General features: G+C 38.2%; 2 protein-coding genes and 1 non-coding gene across 14 annotated transcripts in view; 2 read left to right on the top strand and 1 right to left on the bottom strand.

The window, feature by feature from the left end:
• Nucleotides 1-18,755, bottom strand: part of LOC145890428 (NACHT, LRR and PYD domains-containing protein 12-like) — a 481,386-nt gene that overhangs the window by 219,979 nt on the left and 242,652 nt on the right. The window lies entirely within an intron of this gene.
• LOC145888951 (NACHT, LRR and PYD domains-containing protein 12-like) lies at nucleotides 114-11,234 on the top strand. The gene is made up of 9 exons (XM_082979820.1): nucleotides 114-171; nucleotides 378-716; nucleotides 1,741-1,893; nucleotides 2,220-3,877; nucleotides 4,668-4,724; nucleotides 4,943-5,104; nucleotides 7,376-7,537; nucleotides 8,694-8,815; nucleotides 11,180-11,234. The coding sequence occupies exons 1-9, from the start codon at nucleotides 114-116 to the stop codon at nucleotides 11,232-11,234; spliced, it is 2,766 nt and encodes a 921-aa protein (XP_082835946.1).
• Nucleotides 10,694-10,767, top strand: Trnat-ggu (transfer RNA threonine (anticodon GGU)). The gene has a single exon. It is a non-coding gene; the product is annotated as a tRNA-Thr (tRNA).

Below are 18,755 nucleotides of genomic sequence, written 5' to 3' on the forward strand. Positions count from 1 at the left end.
TCTGTTTGTTATAAAGATTGACACTATTTAATAAAAAACTGTTGCAATCTACTAAATTATGTTCTTAATTTTGACAAGTTCGTAATACAGATCTACTAGAGAGGGCTACTGATATGGCCAGTGAAGAAAATATTCGTGAGATAAGAGATGATAAACCTTCAACATCTTCTGGTAATTAATGCAGGAAACAAATATTTATTCATTTTGAACAGTGGTTATGATGCTTATAAATGTTTTGTTGTAACTATGTCTTAAATGTTGGTTTTGTAAACTTGAACGCAACGTTAATGTTTATTGCCCATTTTAATTGAGTATCAGTAAGTTGGAGGATTATTAAAAAGGAATGTTGGTTGACTTGCTGGAACTTGTTGTTGCAGAGCATTCGGATGGTAAGGGCAAACAGGCTAAGAGGGTTCAGATTCTGGAGAGGACACAGCATCATGAATCTGAAAGAAATTTGAATCGGAAGAGATCTTGGGATTATGGGACTCAGAAAGATCACAATCGGGATAATGGGTCCGCGGGAAATCGAAAGAGGTCGAAAAAAGGTTGTGAAAATTGGGATCATGACGACGAGAGAGAACAAAATCAAAATCAAAATGTAGAGCGGGATCAGATGAACACTCCGGATCAAAAGACAGATCAGAATCATCAAACTGAAAGCGCCCATGAGAAGACTGCGCAAAGTGAAGTTGGGAGATATTCAAATAAGAATGGTGAGTTGGGGTTGTTTCGCAGTTTTCTTGACTCTCATCGCACTGTAAACTCCAAAATTCAGCGTTGTGCAGATATTTAAGAAAAAATACAGCGAATGTCAAATTTATTTTAATGGGATATTTATACCTGGTTATACAACCACAATCCTTGCACGTTGGGAGATATTCAAATAAGAATGGTGAGTTGGGGTTGTTTCGCAGTTTTCTTGACTCTCATCGCACTGTAAACTCCAAAATTCAGCGTTGTGCAGATATTTAAGAAAAAATACAGCGAATGTCAAATTTATTTTTTAATGCGATATTTATACCTGGTTATACAACCACAATCCTTTAACAACCGCACGTTGGGTTCTTAGCTTTCTAAATTTTCTATGAACGCTTTTTTGTAGTAAGGTTTTACATAAAAAACATTGCCAAAACTCAATACTTGATGTGTCTTCAACAAGATAGGTGCTGTATTTTTCATATCATTGCACTGCTGTTTTTCTTATGCAAGTACAAACTGCCTACTGCAAAAGTGTTTAGATGTGCAATTGCTGATTTATTTAATGTGTTCATTGTAAAATTGTGGTCAATGTCATCTTTACGACATTTAGGCACATTTTAATTAGCTCGCGATTTATGGCTGGTTTGTGTTGTTAAATAACGAAAAGTTTTTGTGTTCTTCATTTACTTTATGCAAGGCGCCTGTCGACACCAAGGCTATATGGTCGAAGAGGAAATTTATTATTCTATGAAAAATATATATTTACTGGCTTAATAACTGAATTAAAATATATGCAATTTAATTGTACTTTGTATATATCACCAACATGACTTGTTCTCTATAATAGACTTTATTCGTTGCGTCATTGCTTTGATGCATTATAAAAATAATGCAGTAAAGGTTAATCGAGGCAAGTTGGTTAACAATATAATTTCTGGTAGCTACAACACGACTGTTTTCTTGTGCTATATTAATTCGACCTTAAATGCTGGTTTGGTAATTTTAAACTTTCATAAAATTGAACTTTTAACTTTGCAGGCCCATCTCAAAGTTTTGATGCAAGGGGAGCAAATATTAAAGGGAGCATTGCTGGAGTTCAGGGGGATGTTTATCTTAATATTATCCATCCATGTGGGCAACTAGATATGGCACCTTCCTTTTCGACAAATCAGCAAAGTTTATTGTTGAAATGTAAGTATTAGTGTAGTTACAACTACAGCAGCTAGCTCGAGAATTTTTTTTAAACTGTAAAAGCACTTATTTTGAAATTTATGTAATTTTCTGCCATGCATAGTTGTTTTGTTTCAGGTGTTGAAACACAGGATAAAAGTAAGCTTGGAATTTCTTAGAAACATAAACCGAGTCATGCTGGCTACGTTGATTTAATTCAATGCAATGTCAGTTTAAAGTTTATCATTTTTGTAGTTGATAAAAAGTTTACTGCATGACCGACTGCGATCATGCACTTGTAAACCATTGTTGTTTAGCTTGGTAACATGATTTACAAACCTTTTTAGGTGAGCGTCTCAAGTCAGATTTACGTAACAGAGTTGAGTCCATCACCAGCACAGAGTCAACACTTGCTGATTTTTCCGAACGACCAATAATCCCAGTCATCCTTTCGATAGTCGGTAAACCTCAACGAATTAATGATGAGTTTCTAGCTGAAGGACATTACCGCCGTAGAAAAGACTTTGCTAAGGTTTACGATCGGCCGTCCGGTGACATCACCCCAGCACAAATGTTTGCTCGTGCAAAGCAAACAGCGCAAGAGGAAGCAAACAACAAATTTTCAGCACCTGCTGCTAAAGCGAAAAAAGAATACGTGCAGAAGCACGGCAATATTGTGGGGGTTATCGGCCAAGCTGGAATCGGTAAAACAACTTCTGCCAAAAATTGGGCTTTGCAAGCTTTATCTGACCATCAGTTGTTTGGTAAAATATCTTACTTTTTCTACATCGTAGTTCGAAACATCGATTTCACCAAGGAGATGACTTTTCTTCAGTTCTTACTTCACACCTTGCTAATTCACGATCAATACACACAAGTTGAAGCAATAGGCATCTTAGAAGCTCTTAAAATAGATACAGATATTGTCATGATGTTCGACGGCGTGGACGAGGCTGTTTTCGAATCGTTTTTAAGTGTAGTATCCTTTCCTTTGTTAGAAGGAAAAAATAAACCAGAAGTTTATCTCAAGCATTTACTGAATGGAAATTTGCTTCCTTGTTCTCGTAAGATATTCACGTCACGACCAGCTCCATTCTATAACCTCCATTCTTCACATAGACCAAGGTTTATTGTTGAAATCCTTGGCTTAACTCAAAACTCGCAGCAAGAGCTTGGACAACAGATTTGCGGTGTAAAATACGACTCGATACATAAAAAATTAGAAAATACCAAAAATTTATTTGCTTACTCTTATGTGCCTGTAAATTTTATTTTGACTGTCCTTTACCTAATGACTTGCGATGGTGATATTCAGTTTGTTTCACTTACTGAAGTTCTCGCTTCCACTTGTGTTCAATATTCACAAACTGAACACCTCAAGGGTGAGCAACGAGAATTGGACAAGCTAGTAAAAATGGCTTTTGATGGCTTCAATAATCAAAAGATCATATTTAGCACTACGGATTTATTGAGAGCTGGCATTGATGATTCCACAGCCAATTCATTTTTGAACACTTCTGTTACAAAGAAAGGAAACCTAAAATTAACAATTTTAAATGGACAAAAGCATATATATTTCTCTCACCTGATCTGGCAAGAGTTTTTCGTTGCGGTTTACCTGATGATGATCATGCCCTTACAGGAATTCAAGGAAAAATACTCACTATTTATCGAGGATAGGTGGGAAGTTGTTGCCAGGTTTGCATTTGGACTTCGTGATTTATCAGTTTTCAACGACCTAAAGTTGGTAGTTCCCGGATGTAGATACGAAGATTGGAAAGCTAAGAATTTTCTGCTACAGAAGCTGATTATATCGTATATGGAGAAGAACAACAACCGTGAAAATATACTTCGTGGTTGCAGCTGGGCCCGTGAAGCAAATGATGAAGACATAACTTCATCTATTTCCAGCTTACTTTCAGATGATCTGGACTTTGAAAATTCTTCTATTCATTCAACTGATGTCGAAAACCTGTGCTTCTTAATTCGAAAGAGGGAAATCCCAGTAAGTTAAAGAGTCCTTGCGAGCAAAAAATTCGTCAAAAATGTTACCATAGAGATCACAACTGTTTCAACCAGTATTTATTTAGCTGAAGAAGCTTGACCTTTACTACAACTAGCTACGGGACAACAGGGCAACTTTTCTATGTTCTTTTGGAGATGTTGGTGCCAAACATCTTTCAAAGAACATAGAAAAGTTGGAAAATCTGCTAAACCTCAACTAACTAACCACATATTATAATTTCTTGCTTTTTGTGAATTATTTTCATCACTCGCCAGTCGAATGGTACCTTTGAATTCCCCAAAAAATCTATTCCTATTTTGTGGTCAGTTCCATAAAAATATTGTTAGCGACATAAACAGAAAGTCGAAGGTTGTTTTTAAATTAAAACAAAATGCTATATAAAAAGGCATTAAGTAATAGCTCAAATAATTATGTCAAAGTATGGCCACTACCAGTTTGACGCTGAAGGTTTACTCAGCAACTCAGCCTCTTACTTGTACAAATACATGAAGCAAACAAACGTAGGAAGCTTTTTAATGTGTACTTGGTGTCAATACCACACGAAGAAAACATAGGACTATGGAATGTACAGCTTATGGTAATGAATATTTAACACCAAAACTAAGGGAAAGATTAGTTGCAAGACTCTATTTTCCATGGAACGACACAAATTGTTGTTTAAAATAAAACAATCGTGCATTTTGGTTTGGAACTAAAGCTAAAACGAAAATATATGAACAGTTGATAGTTAATGTCACTCTTACTTTTTTTCAGTTAAAAATGTGTTTAGCTGAAGAAACTTGACCCGTCTGACAACCCAATTGGAGTCAGTGGGGCAGCTTTTTTTGTGTGTCATTCAATTAATTATTCACTCTATTTCACGTAGTAGAAAAAGTTTTGTTGTCTTGTGATAACTCCCAGTATCATGATGGCTGACTGATGATTACTAAGTTATATTTTTTCATCTTTAAATGTGGTATGTATAGAGCATGTAAATAGAACTAATATTAACGCTGGGTTACATTATTGCTATTGACAGTTATTTTATAGCCACAATGTATTCAGGTGAAGAAGCTCAACCTATCCGGCAATCCGATAGGTGACAGTGGAGCAGCTTCGGTTGGAAAATGCATTCATAACATTGAAGATGTTGACCTGAGAGGATGCAAACTGACAAGTGCTGGTGCTGAACTTCTGTCAGAGAACATTAAATCATTGAAGAATCCGGTAAGCATGTTGTGTCTGTTTTTATTGCGATGTGTTTATAAGTCAAACACACCTTAGCCACGAATGATAAAGTTGTGTTTGGTAATGACATCAAATTTTTGGATAAAAACCATCGTATGATTAAGGATCGTGCTGGATAGAGACTGCACTGGGTCGAAAGGCAAATTGCAACGATTGTGGCTTGAAAGTAGTTGTAACTTATATTCCATAAATTTTTCGAAATCGTTTAGTAAATTAATGTTTTGTTGCGTCACGCACTCCTGGTTTAGTGTAATGATCTTCGAGATGCGCCAGGACCCAAATTTTGAAGACAAGCATTGAGCTTAGGAAAGAAAGCATAGGACTATGGAATGTCCGTATTAATTTAGAATAGTCATACGAAGAATTGCAGTCTCGGTAAAAGAAACGCTTTATATGAATGAAGGTGGAATTTTCTTAATGGTTTTGTCAGTCTCGGTCATTCAACAATAACATTGATGATGAACACCGATACGTTTGAAATGTCGGCTCAAAAAACATTTTAACAAAATCTTACAGAAATCACACAAGGTTTTCTCCGTGTGAAAAAGTCGTTTGGAACTGTAGATTAATTACTTGGGCTAAGTTTTACTTTTTTATTGATTCAGCTTCCGCTTGTTTCCCAATGACCGTTGATGGGTCTTGTGAGTTACATAGAGACCTAGTATTGTTCAAAGTTAAAAAAAAAAAATTTTGCTACTGGATGAGACTGTACAGAGGAAGGACTTGTTGAGCCTCCTGGAAGATCTTATGACCAACAGGGGGGTATAAACAGCCCTGGGGGGTGCTTCGGCACTTTTTCAGCAACTAAATTTGATGCCATTGCATAGAGAAGAGTTGGAACTTACAAAAAAATGAAAATGAGTGCGTAGTTGAACGATTCATTTTTCTGCAAAATCCAGTTTCAATTTTTGTTACTTTTTGTTGTCAAAATATTGACTGACCAGGGGGGGCAAATGCCCCCAGTGGGTGGCTAAACCATTTTTCTAGTGACTAATTTTGATTAAAATTTGTTGATCTGGGATGGATCTTTCACAAAATCACGAATGATCGGCCACTTAAACGATTCATTTTTCCACAAATACAGCCTGAATTTTGTGCTCCATTTTACCATAATTTTCAGCTGTACTCACCAGCAAGTAACTACCTGAATAAAATAGCCCAAAACCCAACTAAAACTGCCCCAAACACCCTAAAATTCGCCATGACAACAGCACACGCATGTGCGCTCATTCAACCGTAAAATTGACGTATATGCATCACTGGTTTGCTTTGTGACGTAAAATTTCTATTGTGACAAAGGTCTACACGGTGAGCATTTCCGAGCACCAAAACTCATTTTCATAGAAATACCAATATGCGTCCTTCACCTTTCCAACAGTCCGATCAAAGACAGCGGGGCTTCTCACAGGCCTATAAAGCTATGTGGAAAGTTGGTAAACAAAATTAACCACGTATTAGATAACTTTCAATGGTGGCCCCTAAAACATTGTTTTTGATCCCCTGAGTGTAATGAGCATTGATGCGTTGCATTTAACAAACATGTATCTTAATGCTATGTTGGATTACATACCTATTTCAAAAAATAAACAACTTCACTTCAAGCGTAATTGATCGATATACCATAAGCCAATACCATATAAACCCTTGCTTTATCAGTTTATGAAGTGAAACTGCTGTGACTGATTTAGGGCGGTTAAAGCCATATGACACAGGGCATGAAAGAAAATACGACGATTGCAAAACCAGTTAGTTGCAAGTAGATTCACCGAGATTATTTTCCAGTTAAATAACTTATAAGCAGGATTGTCATCGATCTGAAATAAAAAAAAGTTCGACTGAAAAGGAATACGATTTACTTATAACGTTGCTACATTTAAAAAGAATGTGGCAAATGTGAGTATGTCGAACAAATCGTGTTGGCAAAAAAACTACGTGTGCGTTATGACATTCAAACAATTGCGTTTCATGCTTTACCTCGACATTTCCAAACAATCTGGTGACAATACAACAAACTTCATCGTTTAACTTGCCTCATGAAAAGCCGAGACTTGGAATAGAATAAATCATTAAGTTTCCACATTTGTAAAATAGCTTTGGAGAATAACTTGTCTTTACAGGTAGGACAACAAATTATTTTGCAAAATCGTAAACATGGATTTTAGTCCCAAATTTTCCACAATGAAGCAATTGAAAGCCATCAATATTTGTTCAATACATTAATGATATTCACACAAAAATGTACGTTTTCAGCTGAAGAAACTCAACATATCCTTCAACCCGATTGGAGACAGCGGGGCAGCTTCGGTTGCAAATTGCATCGAAAACATTGAAGAATTAGACCTGAGTGTATGCGACCTGAGTTTTATTGCTGTCATGCATCTGTCCAACAACATGCGCTCTTTGCAGAATCCGGTAAGCGTGGACTATTTAAGTATAGGTTGCCTTCAGTGATGAATGAATACAATATAAGTTTACCCAATATACCAAACAAACGCACTGGAGGACGTATATCTGTATTTCTATTAAAATAAGCTTCGCTGAAATGCCCACCTTGTAATGTATTCCCTGTCACAACAGAAGCAGGACGTCACAAAGCAACCAGTGATGCATAGGGGTTAATTTTTAGGTTGAGTGAACACATATGCATGTACTGTTGCTAAGGCGAATTTAAGCGAGTTTCGGTCAGTTTTAGTGGGGTTTTGAGGGCCCATTAATTTGTGGTTTTGTGAAAGATCCATCCCGCATCTACGCATTCTGGTCCAAAGTGGTGGCCGGACAGGTGTATTATTGACCCCTGAGGAAATTTGACCCCTCCGTGTTGGACATTATTTGGGGTAAAAAAGCAAGAAAAAATGCAACTGGATTTTGCAAAAAATGTTTAAGTATCACATCTATTGTGGTTCAATGATATCTCTCCTACACACAATATCACCAAAGTTAGTTGCTGAATAATTGCTTAAGTAACCTCCCACAGCTGTTTATGGCCCCTGTAGGTCATAAGATCTTCCAGGAGTCTCAACAATTCCTTGCTGTGTATTGTCCCCTACTGGAGCAATAATTTCTTTTTTAACTTGGATAAATATTAGGTTCCTATACAAGTCACAAAACCCAGCAACGGTGATTGGGAAACAAGCGGAACGGTCAGAGGTGCATTATTGCATACGGCCTTAATAGCAGGATTTCTATGGTTCAATTGCCATATAGGTCCTGTAGTTATGCAAAATGCCGTAAACAACCCCATCGCAAAATTTATACACACAAACCCACGAGAAAGGAAACAAAACTGGAAGAAAAACCTTTTCCGTTTTTTTGCACCAGACGAGCGCACTGACCATTACACTTTCGTTACATTGTGAGACACGCATATGCAAACATTTATTTTTGCCCCATGATACAGTTTACCGCCAAGTCTTTTTAAAGTGGTGCAAACTGACCTAAACTATGAACAAAAGAAAGCAGAATGTCCCCCTTTTCTTGAGCAATTTTTTTGTGCAATAGCTTTAAGGTTGATCGATTATCGTCGACAACACAAATAAATTATTGCTTTAATCTTTACCTATTTATTCAGCTGAAGAGACTCAACTTATCTTACAACGACATAGGGGACATTGGGGAGGCTGTCGTGACGTTTTGGATGGGCAATGTCAAAAATGTAGACCTGAGTTACTGCCCGCGTTCTGACAAGCGTTGGTACCGAACGTCTTTCGGAGAACATAGAAATGGTAAACCTCAACCTACTAACCATATATTCTTAAAATTATCGTTCAATAATAATAAAAATATGAACAAGCAGTTTGTCTTTGTTGCACAGTGGTTCCCAACCTTAATTATATCGCGTACGAGTCCAGCTCAGTTTTTTTTTTGAATATGACCCAAATGAGTGATTTTGGACATAATTGTTGCGTAAAAGTTATTAACCATTAAAATCTTTGAAATAGAAGCTTCCATCGAAATAACATCAAATGTTTGCTTTGCTTGAACACTTCGTAAAATTTCCAAACAAAACACTCTTGCATCAGTTAATATTTGTAACATAATTATGACAACGTACTTTCATTTAATTTCATTCTTTGTTTTCATGTTTTGAGTTCTCAGGCTTTTATTTTGTCATTTATTTCATTCCAAAACCCAAACAGTCCATCGATATGTACGCAGTCGAAGGTTACCGAACCCTGAATTCAAAAAAAGTGTCGACCCTGCAAATTATCAACGTTGCTTGATGCTTTTTTGGGCAGCGATTTGTCGGTTGTTACTTGCTTGTACAAATATGCTTACGATGCGATAAGTTAATTTACAACTACTTCGGAGAGTGCGATACTGCATTTAAAGTATGTTTTTGCTCGCCATGGAATTCCTGAAGAGGTTGTTTTCGACAACGGGCCACAATTCGCTTTAAAAATCTTAAAAGAATTTGCAGCTGCGTATAAGGCATGTTACTGGTAGTCCATATTTTCCGCAGAGCAATGGCGAGGTAGAGGGTGCTGTTTAAACCATCAAAGGTCTACTCCGAAAAGCAGAAGACATTCCCGCAGCGTTGCTGGCATACCGATCAACCCCTATGAAGTCTGGTTGGTCTCCCGCAGAATTGTCAATAGGTAGAAGAGTGCGGACAACCGTACACATGATGAAGAACCTCCTTGTGCCTAATTGGAACTTCCTGAAAGGATTTCGGCGATGTGATCACAGAACGACATCGCGCACATCGGTTACCTAACCTTTGTCCAGAAACGTATGCCTGGATTAACAAGGACGGTGATTTTCGTCACTGCGAAATGATATCACCTCATGTTTCACCGCGGTCTTACATTGTCCGTGGGGCAAGTGGTGAACTGAGGCGTAACTTATGGCACGCAGTGCCCACTCAGGAACAGTCCTATATATACTACACGCTGTGGTAGGTTGATTAAAAAAACGCAACGACTTGATCTAGAGTGCAATTGGGATTTGTTGTGCCAAATTTGTTTTTTAATTGTGTTTGATTATGTTGCCTTTATGAAAGGTGAGATGTAGTGTTATTTGTATGTAGAAATCTATTAGGTATCGCACACGTTTATATATGAACGATCGATGCATTGTGACCTTCTCTTTGGAACTGCTGGTCTTGGCGAATAAACGTTGGTGTTAAAATAAATGCTGGATTTTAAATAACGTGGTACAGAATGTACAGGATATATTTGTTATATTGATATTTTAGGTTCAGCAACTTCCAACATTAACTAGGAACGTCACAGATATGAGTAATATAGAATTTTAAAGTGAAGCAAAAAATAAGGAACTCAGAGGTTCGTCATAGGTATTGCAGCAAAGTTTTTTGTGAGCAATGATATGACATAATAACATCCATGATCTATTGTTTAAAGTGTTTATTTCGTATGCCGTGTGAAACATCAGTTATTTGTACCGCAATGTCGTGTAAAACCGCCCATTAATTAATGCCATCGTTTCTCTAGGATATTATCGTGCCCTCGTGTACCTATAACGTTCACCGCAGAAGTAATGCCATGCTTACGCATAGCAAGGCGGGACCGCCCCACTGCGCAGGCCCAATATACCCCGTGAAGCCACTGAGCTCCTGTAGCTCAGTTGGTAGAGCGTTGGGCCTGGTTAGCCCAGGGTCGTGAGTTCAAACCTCACCGGGAGCTTGATTTTTCAGATCTCGCTCCGACTTGTCGGGAAAAGTGGCTGATCCAGCTTGGCTGCAATGCCTTGGCTGCGAAGCCTGTGAACCTCATATAACGTTCACGTGACTTTATTAAATAATCAGTTCAAACTAACCTCTGTATAAATAACCGTGTATGTGTGTGTTATTCGAGCTGTTCTATTATCTTCTATTAATTCGAGTAGTTGGCAAAACCACGTGACCATAGCGACGCGTGGAACGAAACCAAATACTTTATCCTTAACCGTTGGGTGAAATACTTTTGTTTGATTTTTCATTTGTTCTTATCTAAAGTTGTACTTTTGAATCCAAATCAATGTGAGAAAGTCGTTGTCATGTGATTTTTTAGTATTTATTTTTTTTTGTTTTATTTGAGAACCAATTTTCTTGTTCAGGTTTTTGCAGATTGACCCTGACGGGTTCAGATTCAGCTCCGGTTCGATTCCGTGATTCTAACAGACATATTTTAGAAACGACCCAGTTGACTGCTATTCGCACTTCGCGGATGAATATAAAGTATCAACAACTATATATGGCCATGAAATACTGATCTGAATGATTTTTATTTGTTTTGAGTTTGCGGAGCCCTGGTTTGTACAAACGCTAATTGTGTATGAAATTGAAGAAATGCTTTGGATCAGACGCTATTAACGTCATCATCCTGTCACTACATTTTAAAGTGGACGCACTGATGGTACTCTTTCTGTTTCAACTTTTATGGACCAAGAAAAATTGAAGTCAAAAGATTTTTTTTATGCAAAGTAGTGTTTAACTAAGCTGTAGTTTACCGCCAATGAAAGACGAAACGTCGGTTACAATAAAATCTACTCTGCTTTGTGCTAGGACAGTTTTTCAAATGATTTTATTGTGATAAATTTATAAATTTCACTGTACATGTGTAGCATGAAATAAACGGATCATTTTATGCAGTAACACTCACATCACAGTTATGTCTTGGAGTATTTAATCAAATGGATTTTCTAACCACTGTCATTAGCAAGACTGCACAACTGCTTTCGACAATTCACAAACAGTTGCCGAATTCCAGCTACGTCAGAGGAAAATTGGGTTGGTTTTGGGCTTGTTTTAGAAATTCCTTGTTTTGGCGGTTTTGGGCTATAGTCTTGACTAGGCGTTGGGCGGTTGTAGAAAATTTAACCTGGCAACACTGACTGGCTAATAGCCAACACTGATCCACGTGGAATAAGTTTCAGTGCCTACCGGATAATGACGCCACAGCATTAGGCAACCACTTCAAAACAAAGCATACTCATCTTTTCCACCAGAAACCCTCATTATCACGCTGTTACGGTGTGACATTCGTTCACAAACCGTCTGCGGAGAATTTGGATATATATGAGGATATGTGGTTGCACAGGACACAGGCACAGATCAACGTGCAGAGTATGATCACACCTGCATGCAAATAGTATATTTGCAATGTGCCTTGTTTGTTTTCGATTGTTTTTGTTGTTTTGCTGTAGCGTTTTATGACGTCACGGTTGTGCGGCGGCACTACCAACATACAATGATTGTTTGCCTAAAGGCTCAAAAGTTCGAACCTCGTGTTCCCTTCTTTGTGGTATTTTTTTTCTTCTTTACGGTTTGTTGCTTTCTTGGCGTCGCGCATCGTGTGACGTGTACATTCAGATATTGGCCTTGCTCGCGAGTTTTGTCAGGTTTTGTGCGATACATTTTTTGTTGGAATTTTATTGGCAGTCAGTTATCAGTACTTTTCTTGCATATCCAGGTTTTTTATTTGCTTTTTTTATTTTTTTAAATTTTAATTAAGGTACTTTCCCTTGTGTGGCAGACCTTCGCTTGTACTTAGTTATTTTACATTGCTTGTACTCTTCGCAGAAACTGATGATGCCGTTTTCAGGGCGAAATATATTTTTCTGCTAATAATAAAACATCTTTAAAAGAGCTGTCTGAAAGATTGACTTAAAAGTTTTGCTCAGCAACTTATTAGGATTAATACAAAATACAATCTTCATCAAGTCATTTTTTGTAACTTTCCTGTATTTTTTGCAGTAGGAACATGGCTTTAAAATGTACAATGAAATTAAAATCTGTAAATTGCAACTTAGCTCTAATGCATGCAACTGTAGCGATTTTGTGCTTCATTTTGTGTTTGTAGTCACGTGTGTCCGTGTGTCTGGTGATGCATGTCGGTGTGTGCCTCGCCGATAATTAAGATCGGTCGAGGCGCAGTTGAATAAAGTGGCGAGCTATAGCAACGAGTGTTTGAGAGCTGGTATCGGCTACATTGGCGAGCACGCCAGGACCCTCTGGAATTTTCTGATATGGATGTGAGACTGTGTGCCTTGGAAAAGGAAATGCTTTCTGTAGAAATGGAGAATCGATTTCTCCGCAAAACAGGCGAGGAATTGCAAGCTCGAGTTTCGGACTTAGAAGAGAGGTTATCAAAGCAAAACAGTCTTCCAAGAGCTTATATTAACGTGACTGAGTTCTTTTCCGGCGGTTCTGGGATGAATTGGCAGGAGTTTAAACTATATTTCGAAAACGTATCTGTGGTCAATAATTGGAACAATCAACAAAAGGGAATTCATCTCTCTGCTTGTTTACGAGGCCCAACTCTCTTAATACAAGACTTAATACCCACAGAGAAAATGCGGTGCTATGAGGATCTTTGTATGGCTTTGAACAATCATTTCACACATTCAAATGCGCCACGAGCGAGAAGCATGTTTCACACGGCAGTGAGAAAACCTGATGAATCTTATCGTGAATTTGGCAATCGACTAAGACATTTACAAAAAGAGGGTCATCCACAACTGCCAGATACCTGTGTAGAAGAACTTTTAGTTCAACGATTTATCACTGGTTGCGATAAGCTCCATTTACAAAGCAGTTTGCTTGTTAAAAACCCAAAGAGTCTCCAGGAAGCGGTGGATTTGCTGAGTTCTTTAGAAGCCTACAGCAATCATGGATCTCATCAGCGCCAGACAGCAACGCCATGCAACTGCTGCGGGCAGTTTGGGCACCGAGAGTGGAATTGCAACCTGACTCCGCTTCAACGTAGAAGTTATGGGACGATTGATTGGAACCAAGGCGACTCGCGGCAACAACGACCTTTAAACCTCCGCTATCAAATTTCCTTGAAGAGACTGGTAGTGAGAAGTATTATTCTCAGTGGGATCACTTAGAGGTTAACCACGGAGTGCTTTACCGAATATGGCACACCGATGAAGGTGAATTTCCATTGGTAGTAGCGCCCCACAGCGTAAGGAGGAACATTTTTTACCAGTTACACACCTTCCGGACGGCAGGCCACATAGGTATTGCCAAAACTTCGGAAAGAATTCGACGGCGATTTTTTTGGCCTGGAATGCTTGGGGATATAAAGCATTGGTGCAGGTGGTGCGTTACTTGTGCTAAACGGAAGCCAACACATGGACGTCACCGCGCCCAACTTGTCCAGGAGAGAAGCCATTTTCCGATGCAACGGATCGGGATTGATTTTTTAGGCCCGCTTCCTATCACTGATCTCGGTAACAAGCACATACTTGTCGTGTCTGATTACTTTACAAAATGGACAGAATGCTTTCCTTTGCCAAACCAACGAGCTGAGTTGGTCGCCGAAACTGTGGTTAAGGAGATTTTTACTCTTTTTTTTTCTTTTTTCTTGGAAACGGGAGAATTTTTTTTGGAATTCCCGTTTCCTTGCATCAAGGCCGTGATTTCGAGAGCATTCTTTTTGCAGAAGTTTGCCGCTTGTTGGACATCAACAAGACACGATCGACCCCTTATCATCCGCAATCATCAGGTCTTGTAAATTGTTACTGATGCTGCCAGGCATATTTATTGCTTAATACTGCTCTTCTGGCAAACTTTATTGTATTTACGTTTCTCGACGTTTCGGCTATTATGCAACAGCCTTCATCAGGAGGAAGTATCTAAGTCTACCACAGTGGACAATTTGAGGCACATAAACAAAAACGCTACAAAAGAAAGAAGAAGTGAAACAACGAAAAAGCGTCGAGAAACGTAAATACAATAAAGTTTGCCAGAAGAGCAGTATTAAGCATCAGGTCTTGTAGAAAGATTCAATCGAACTTTATTGCAAATGCTTTCGTCTTATGTAAATGATAACCATAATGATTGGGATATTGAGCTTCCTTTCGTAATGATGGCTTACAGATCATCAGTCCACGAGTCCACCAAATACACCCCTAACAGACTTATGCTCGGACGGGAAGTAAATGTTCCTCTGGATCTGATGTGGGGACTTCCTCCGAATCACCATGATACAGAATGTCGGTGTCAGTATGTGGAAGACATGCGCCAGGCAATACGAAACGCGTACGCGTTGACCAGGAGGGAACTAAAGCGATTCAGTGAAAGACAGAAGAAGACATATGACAAATCAGTTCTACCACAAGAATTTAACGTTGGCCAGTTTGTGTGGTATTACTATCCACTGCTTGGGAAGCAGAAACTCGGAAGAGGGTGGACAGGACCATTCCTTGTGATACGGAAGTTATCCAAAAGTTTGTACAAAATCCAGAAATCTTCGGATCATCCACCAAAGGTAGTACACACTGACCAGTTAAGGAGATTCGAGGCAGAAACCATGCCTAATAACTGGCTACAACCTGAGGAGGAGGAATCGCACTACGACTCCGATGAAAATACTGTAACATCCGACATAGACATTCCTCCCCTTGAGGACGGTGGAACGTCCCTCCGCGGACGTGTGCGACGTTTACCTGCGTATTTGCGTGACTATGTGTTGTAGTGTGACTATGTGTGTAAAGTGTACCACGTTTCATTTCGAGGGGGAAATTATGTTAGTTGGAGGGGGGCATTGTAGCGATTTTGTTCTTCATTTTGTGTTTGTAGTCACGTGTGTCCGTGTGTCTGGTGATGCATGTCGGTGTGTGCCTCGCCGATAATTAAGATCGGTCGAGGCGCAGTTGAATAAAGTGGCGAGCTATAGCAACGAGTGTTTGAGAGCTGGTATCGGCTACACAACAATACTTTTTGCATGCAACGAACTGATTGCATTTTTCAGGTAATTATGACCCTAAAATATCGTTTGCATTTGTAATTTTCCAGCTTACAACACTAGCCTTGAAACACACAATTTGGGAAATTGGAAAAACAACGGAGCTAGAAACTGGATGAGGAGGTCTGGCAGAACCCCATCCTTTAACACTGGATCCAACCCTGGACATGGTAACCTAATTTACAATAAAAAAGGAAATTAGTTTCACATAATTTCGTGACTTTTTTTAAACTATTTTCTCAAGTATATGAGCTGCTAATTCAGTTGCATGGGACTGGAAGCGTTTTTCGAGATTATATCTAAAAGATTGGAGTTTACCAAACGCAGAAATACTTATTCTGTAGTTGTATCAGGCGAACATATTCTGTTGAATTACCATAAAAATATATTGCTGACAGATTTTCGTTAGTTTAAAATAAACCCTCAACATCATTTTCAACCAAAAATCTTTCGAATATTTAAACATTACAAAAACTTTGTCCGAAATGTTTAGGAAGGTATTACCTTTACACTGAGACGTCATTTATGCCACCTGGAGTCCGGTTTGTTCTGGAAACTTTCAGAGATTTAGTCGGATGTTTTTGTTTTCACTTTCTGCAACAACACAATGTGAATAACATGAGGATGCCCCATCACATATTCCGTGTGTTCGTTAATAAAGAGAAAAAGTTGGAAATTGTCAAACAAAATACAATGTGGAAACGTTATTACGTTCAAGTGAAATCGGCCGAACCTGTGAAGGTACACGAGTGTCTTCTGCATATTCACTGTCTGTAAATGAAATAATGTGGGAGACGAAAAAATGCATGTCTTGGGACGCCCAGAAAAATATGTTGCATTCTTACCAAAATAGGGGGAATGTAACACACCGTGTTAAAGAAGTCAAGTAATTTGGAAAACTAATTTAAATACAACGTCCTGACGCCTACTCCCTTGGAGTTGATGAGCAATTTGGGTATCAATATAATAATACTTTACATTTATCTATTTTTTACTTAAAATGATCCAAGCACTTTTGTTTTAGATCAAGCTTGTTGGTATCCGTGGAAACAACTTCATGGGAGATATAGCAGTGGATGACTTGTTTTTCACCCAAGGAAAATGCCCAGATTATGGGAATTAACTGCTGATCCTGATGTAAATAAATAAATACTGCATGGAGTATAAAATTGCAGTGAATTGGAAGAAATATATCTTCTGAATTTCCATGTTCCATTACAAACCGATCATGAGAAAATAAATAGTCGCAAATATTCATCTATTATTAGAAGTATGAGGCCAGCTAGGGTGCCTTTTGGGACAAAAACCTTTAGGCAAGACGTATATTTTATCATATTTCGCTTATCATTGGACACTTTAACGGTTTTATCCTCAAACCCAAGTATCACCGAGCGAAAGCAATTTCTAATGTTAAATTCACTTCCTAAAACAGAAAACAGTTTACACCTTATCAGCATTAATAACCGACCGTGCAGGATTTTTCGGCAAAATATTCAACAATTGTCTCTTTAACTTTTTTATTTAGGCATGTTAGTATCATCAACGTTTTGCAAAATAAAAATTAGAATGACACACTTCATTTGAAATGGACGCATTCTGTACAAAAATAATCTGGTTTTAAAATGATATCCTGTGTTCATAAACAAGTTTGTGCTTTTGCCGTTACATGATCGTTTATTTTTACAAGATTCGAGCAAATCCTCGAAACAAAATAGTTATCATCAAAACGGATATTTTATGAAAAATATGAAATTTTAGTGAGGTTTCAAATTTCTTTCAGAGAAAAACAGTTATTTTGTTGTTGTGCCCTGCTTTTGAAGTTAATTTTCTTTCTGTTTTTTTTTAGCTTTTTTTCCATTTCTCTCTTAGACGAAACTGCTGTATCACATGCCACGCTGTAAGCCAGTTTACGTGACGTACAAGTCAGTAGTGAAACATAATGACCTTATTAACTTTGTTTTTAACTAAATGCGTTTTCGAGTCAAGGAAAGTTTATATATGCTTCAAGTTCAGGTAAACACAATCTTATGAATGTCAAATAAAATTACAGATCGTCCAAATGACTAGCAGCATTATTATGCTAGAAACTTTTATTTGTAGAGGATATATGCAAGTATTATTTCCAAAGGAAATTTACAAGTTCAGGTTCACAGTCTTCGCAGCCAAGGCATTGCAGTCAAGCTGGATTATTCACTTTTCCCGACAAGTCGGAGCGAGATCTGAAAAATCAATCTCCCAGTGAGGTTTGAACTCACGACCCTGGGCTAACCAGGCCCAACGCTCTGCCAAATGAGCTACAGGAGCTCAGTGGCTTCACGGGGTATATTGTGGCCAAGGTACACTGATGCGCGAGCGCACAACTCAGGCGACCTTCACATACGTAGAGGATCTCCACCACCGTAATCAGACAACGCAGACGTGATACCATGCTTTGGCATAGCAAGGCAGGACCTAACGCTCTGCCTTGCCTGCGTAGCCTTTGAACTTTATGGCCTTAATTCGGAAAATCCAGAAGGTCCAAATTGTATAAAATATAGATGCAAACTTACTGCAACCACACAATAAATTTTAAATACCCACAGCATATAATGATAATGTCGAGCAAGCTGAACTTTTTTACTATTTCGAAACCTTTCGATAAAAATTGTCGAAGTAATAATCCGAAACCTTCGAAACCTTGCGCGTTTCGATAAAATTTGACCTTTTTACTTTTACAACCCAGTAACAGCATATCATGGAGCCACATGTAAAATACGTATGTCACAAACCTTATCCAAATTATAATTACTTATATTCTAAATTATTGGACACTATTTTGTAGACATTCCAAAAACAACTGACCAAAATACACTCAATTTGACGTTTCAATACGTTGAACTTCACATGGTAACGCAACCAATTATTTTGTTTCACTTTTAACGAAATATATATGAGAGGCA

This window comes from Ascidia mentula, chromosome 2, assembly GCF_947561715.1.
Source record: "Ascidia mentula chromosome 2, kaAscMent1.1, whole genome shotgun sequence".
NCBI lineage: Eukaryota > Metazoa > Chordata > Ascidiacea > Phlebobranchia > Ascidiidae > Ascidia > Ascidia mentula.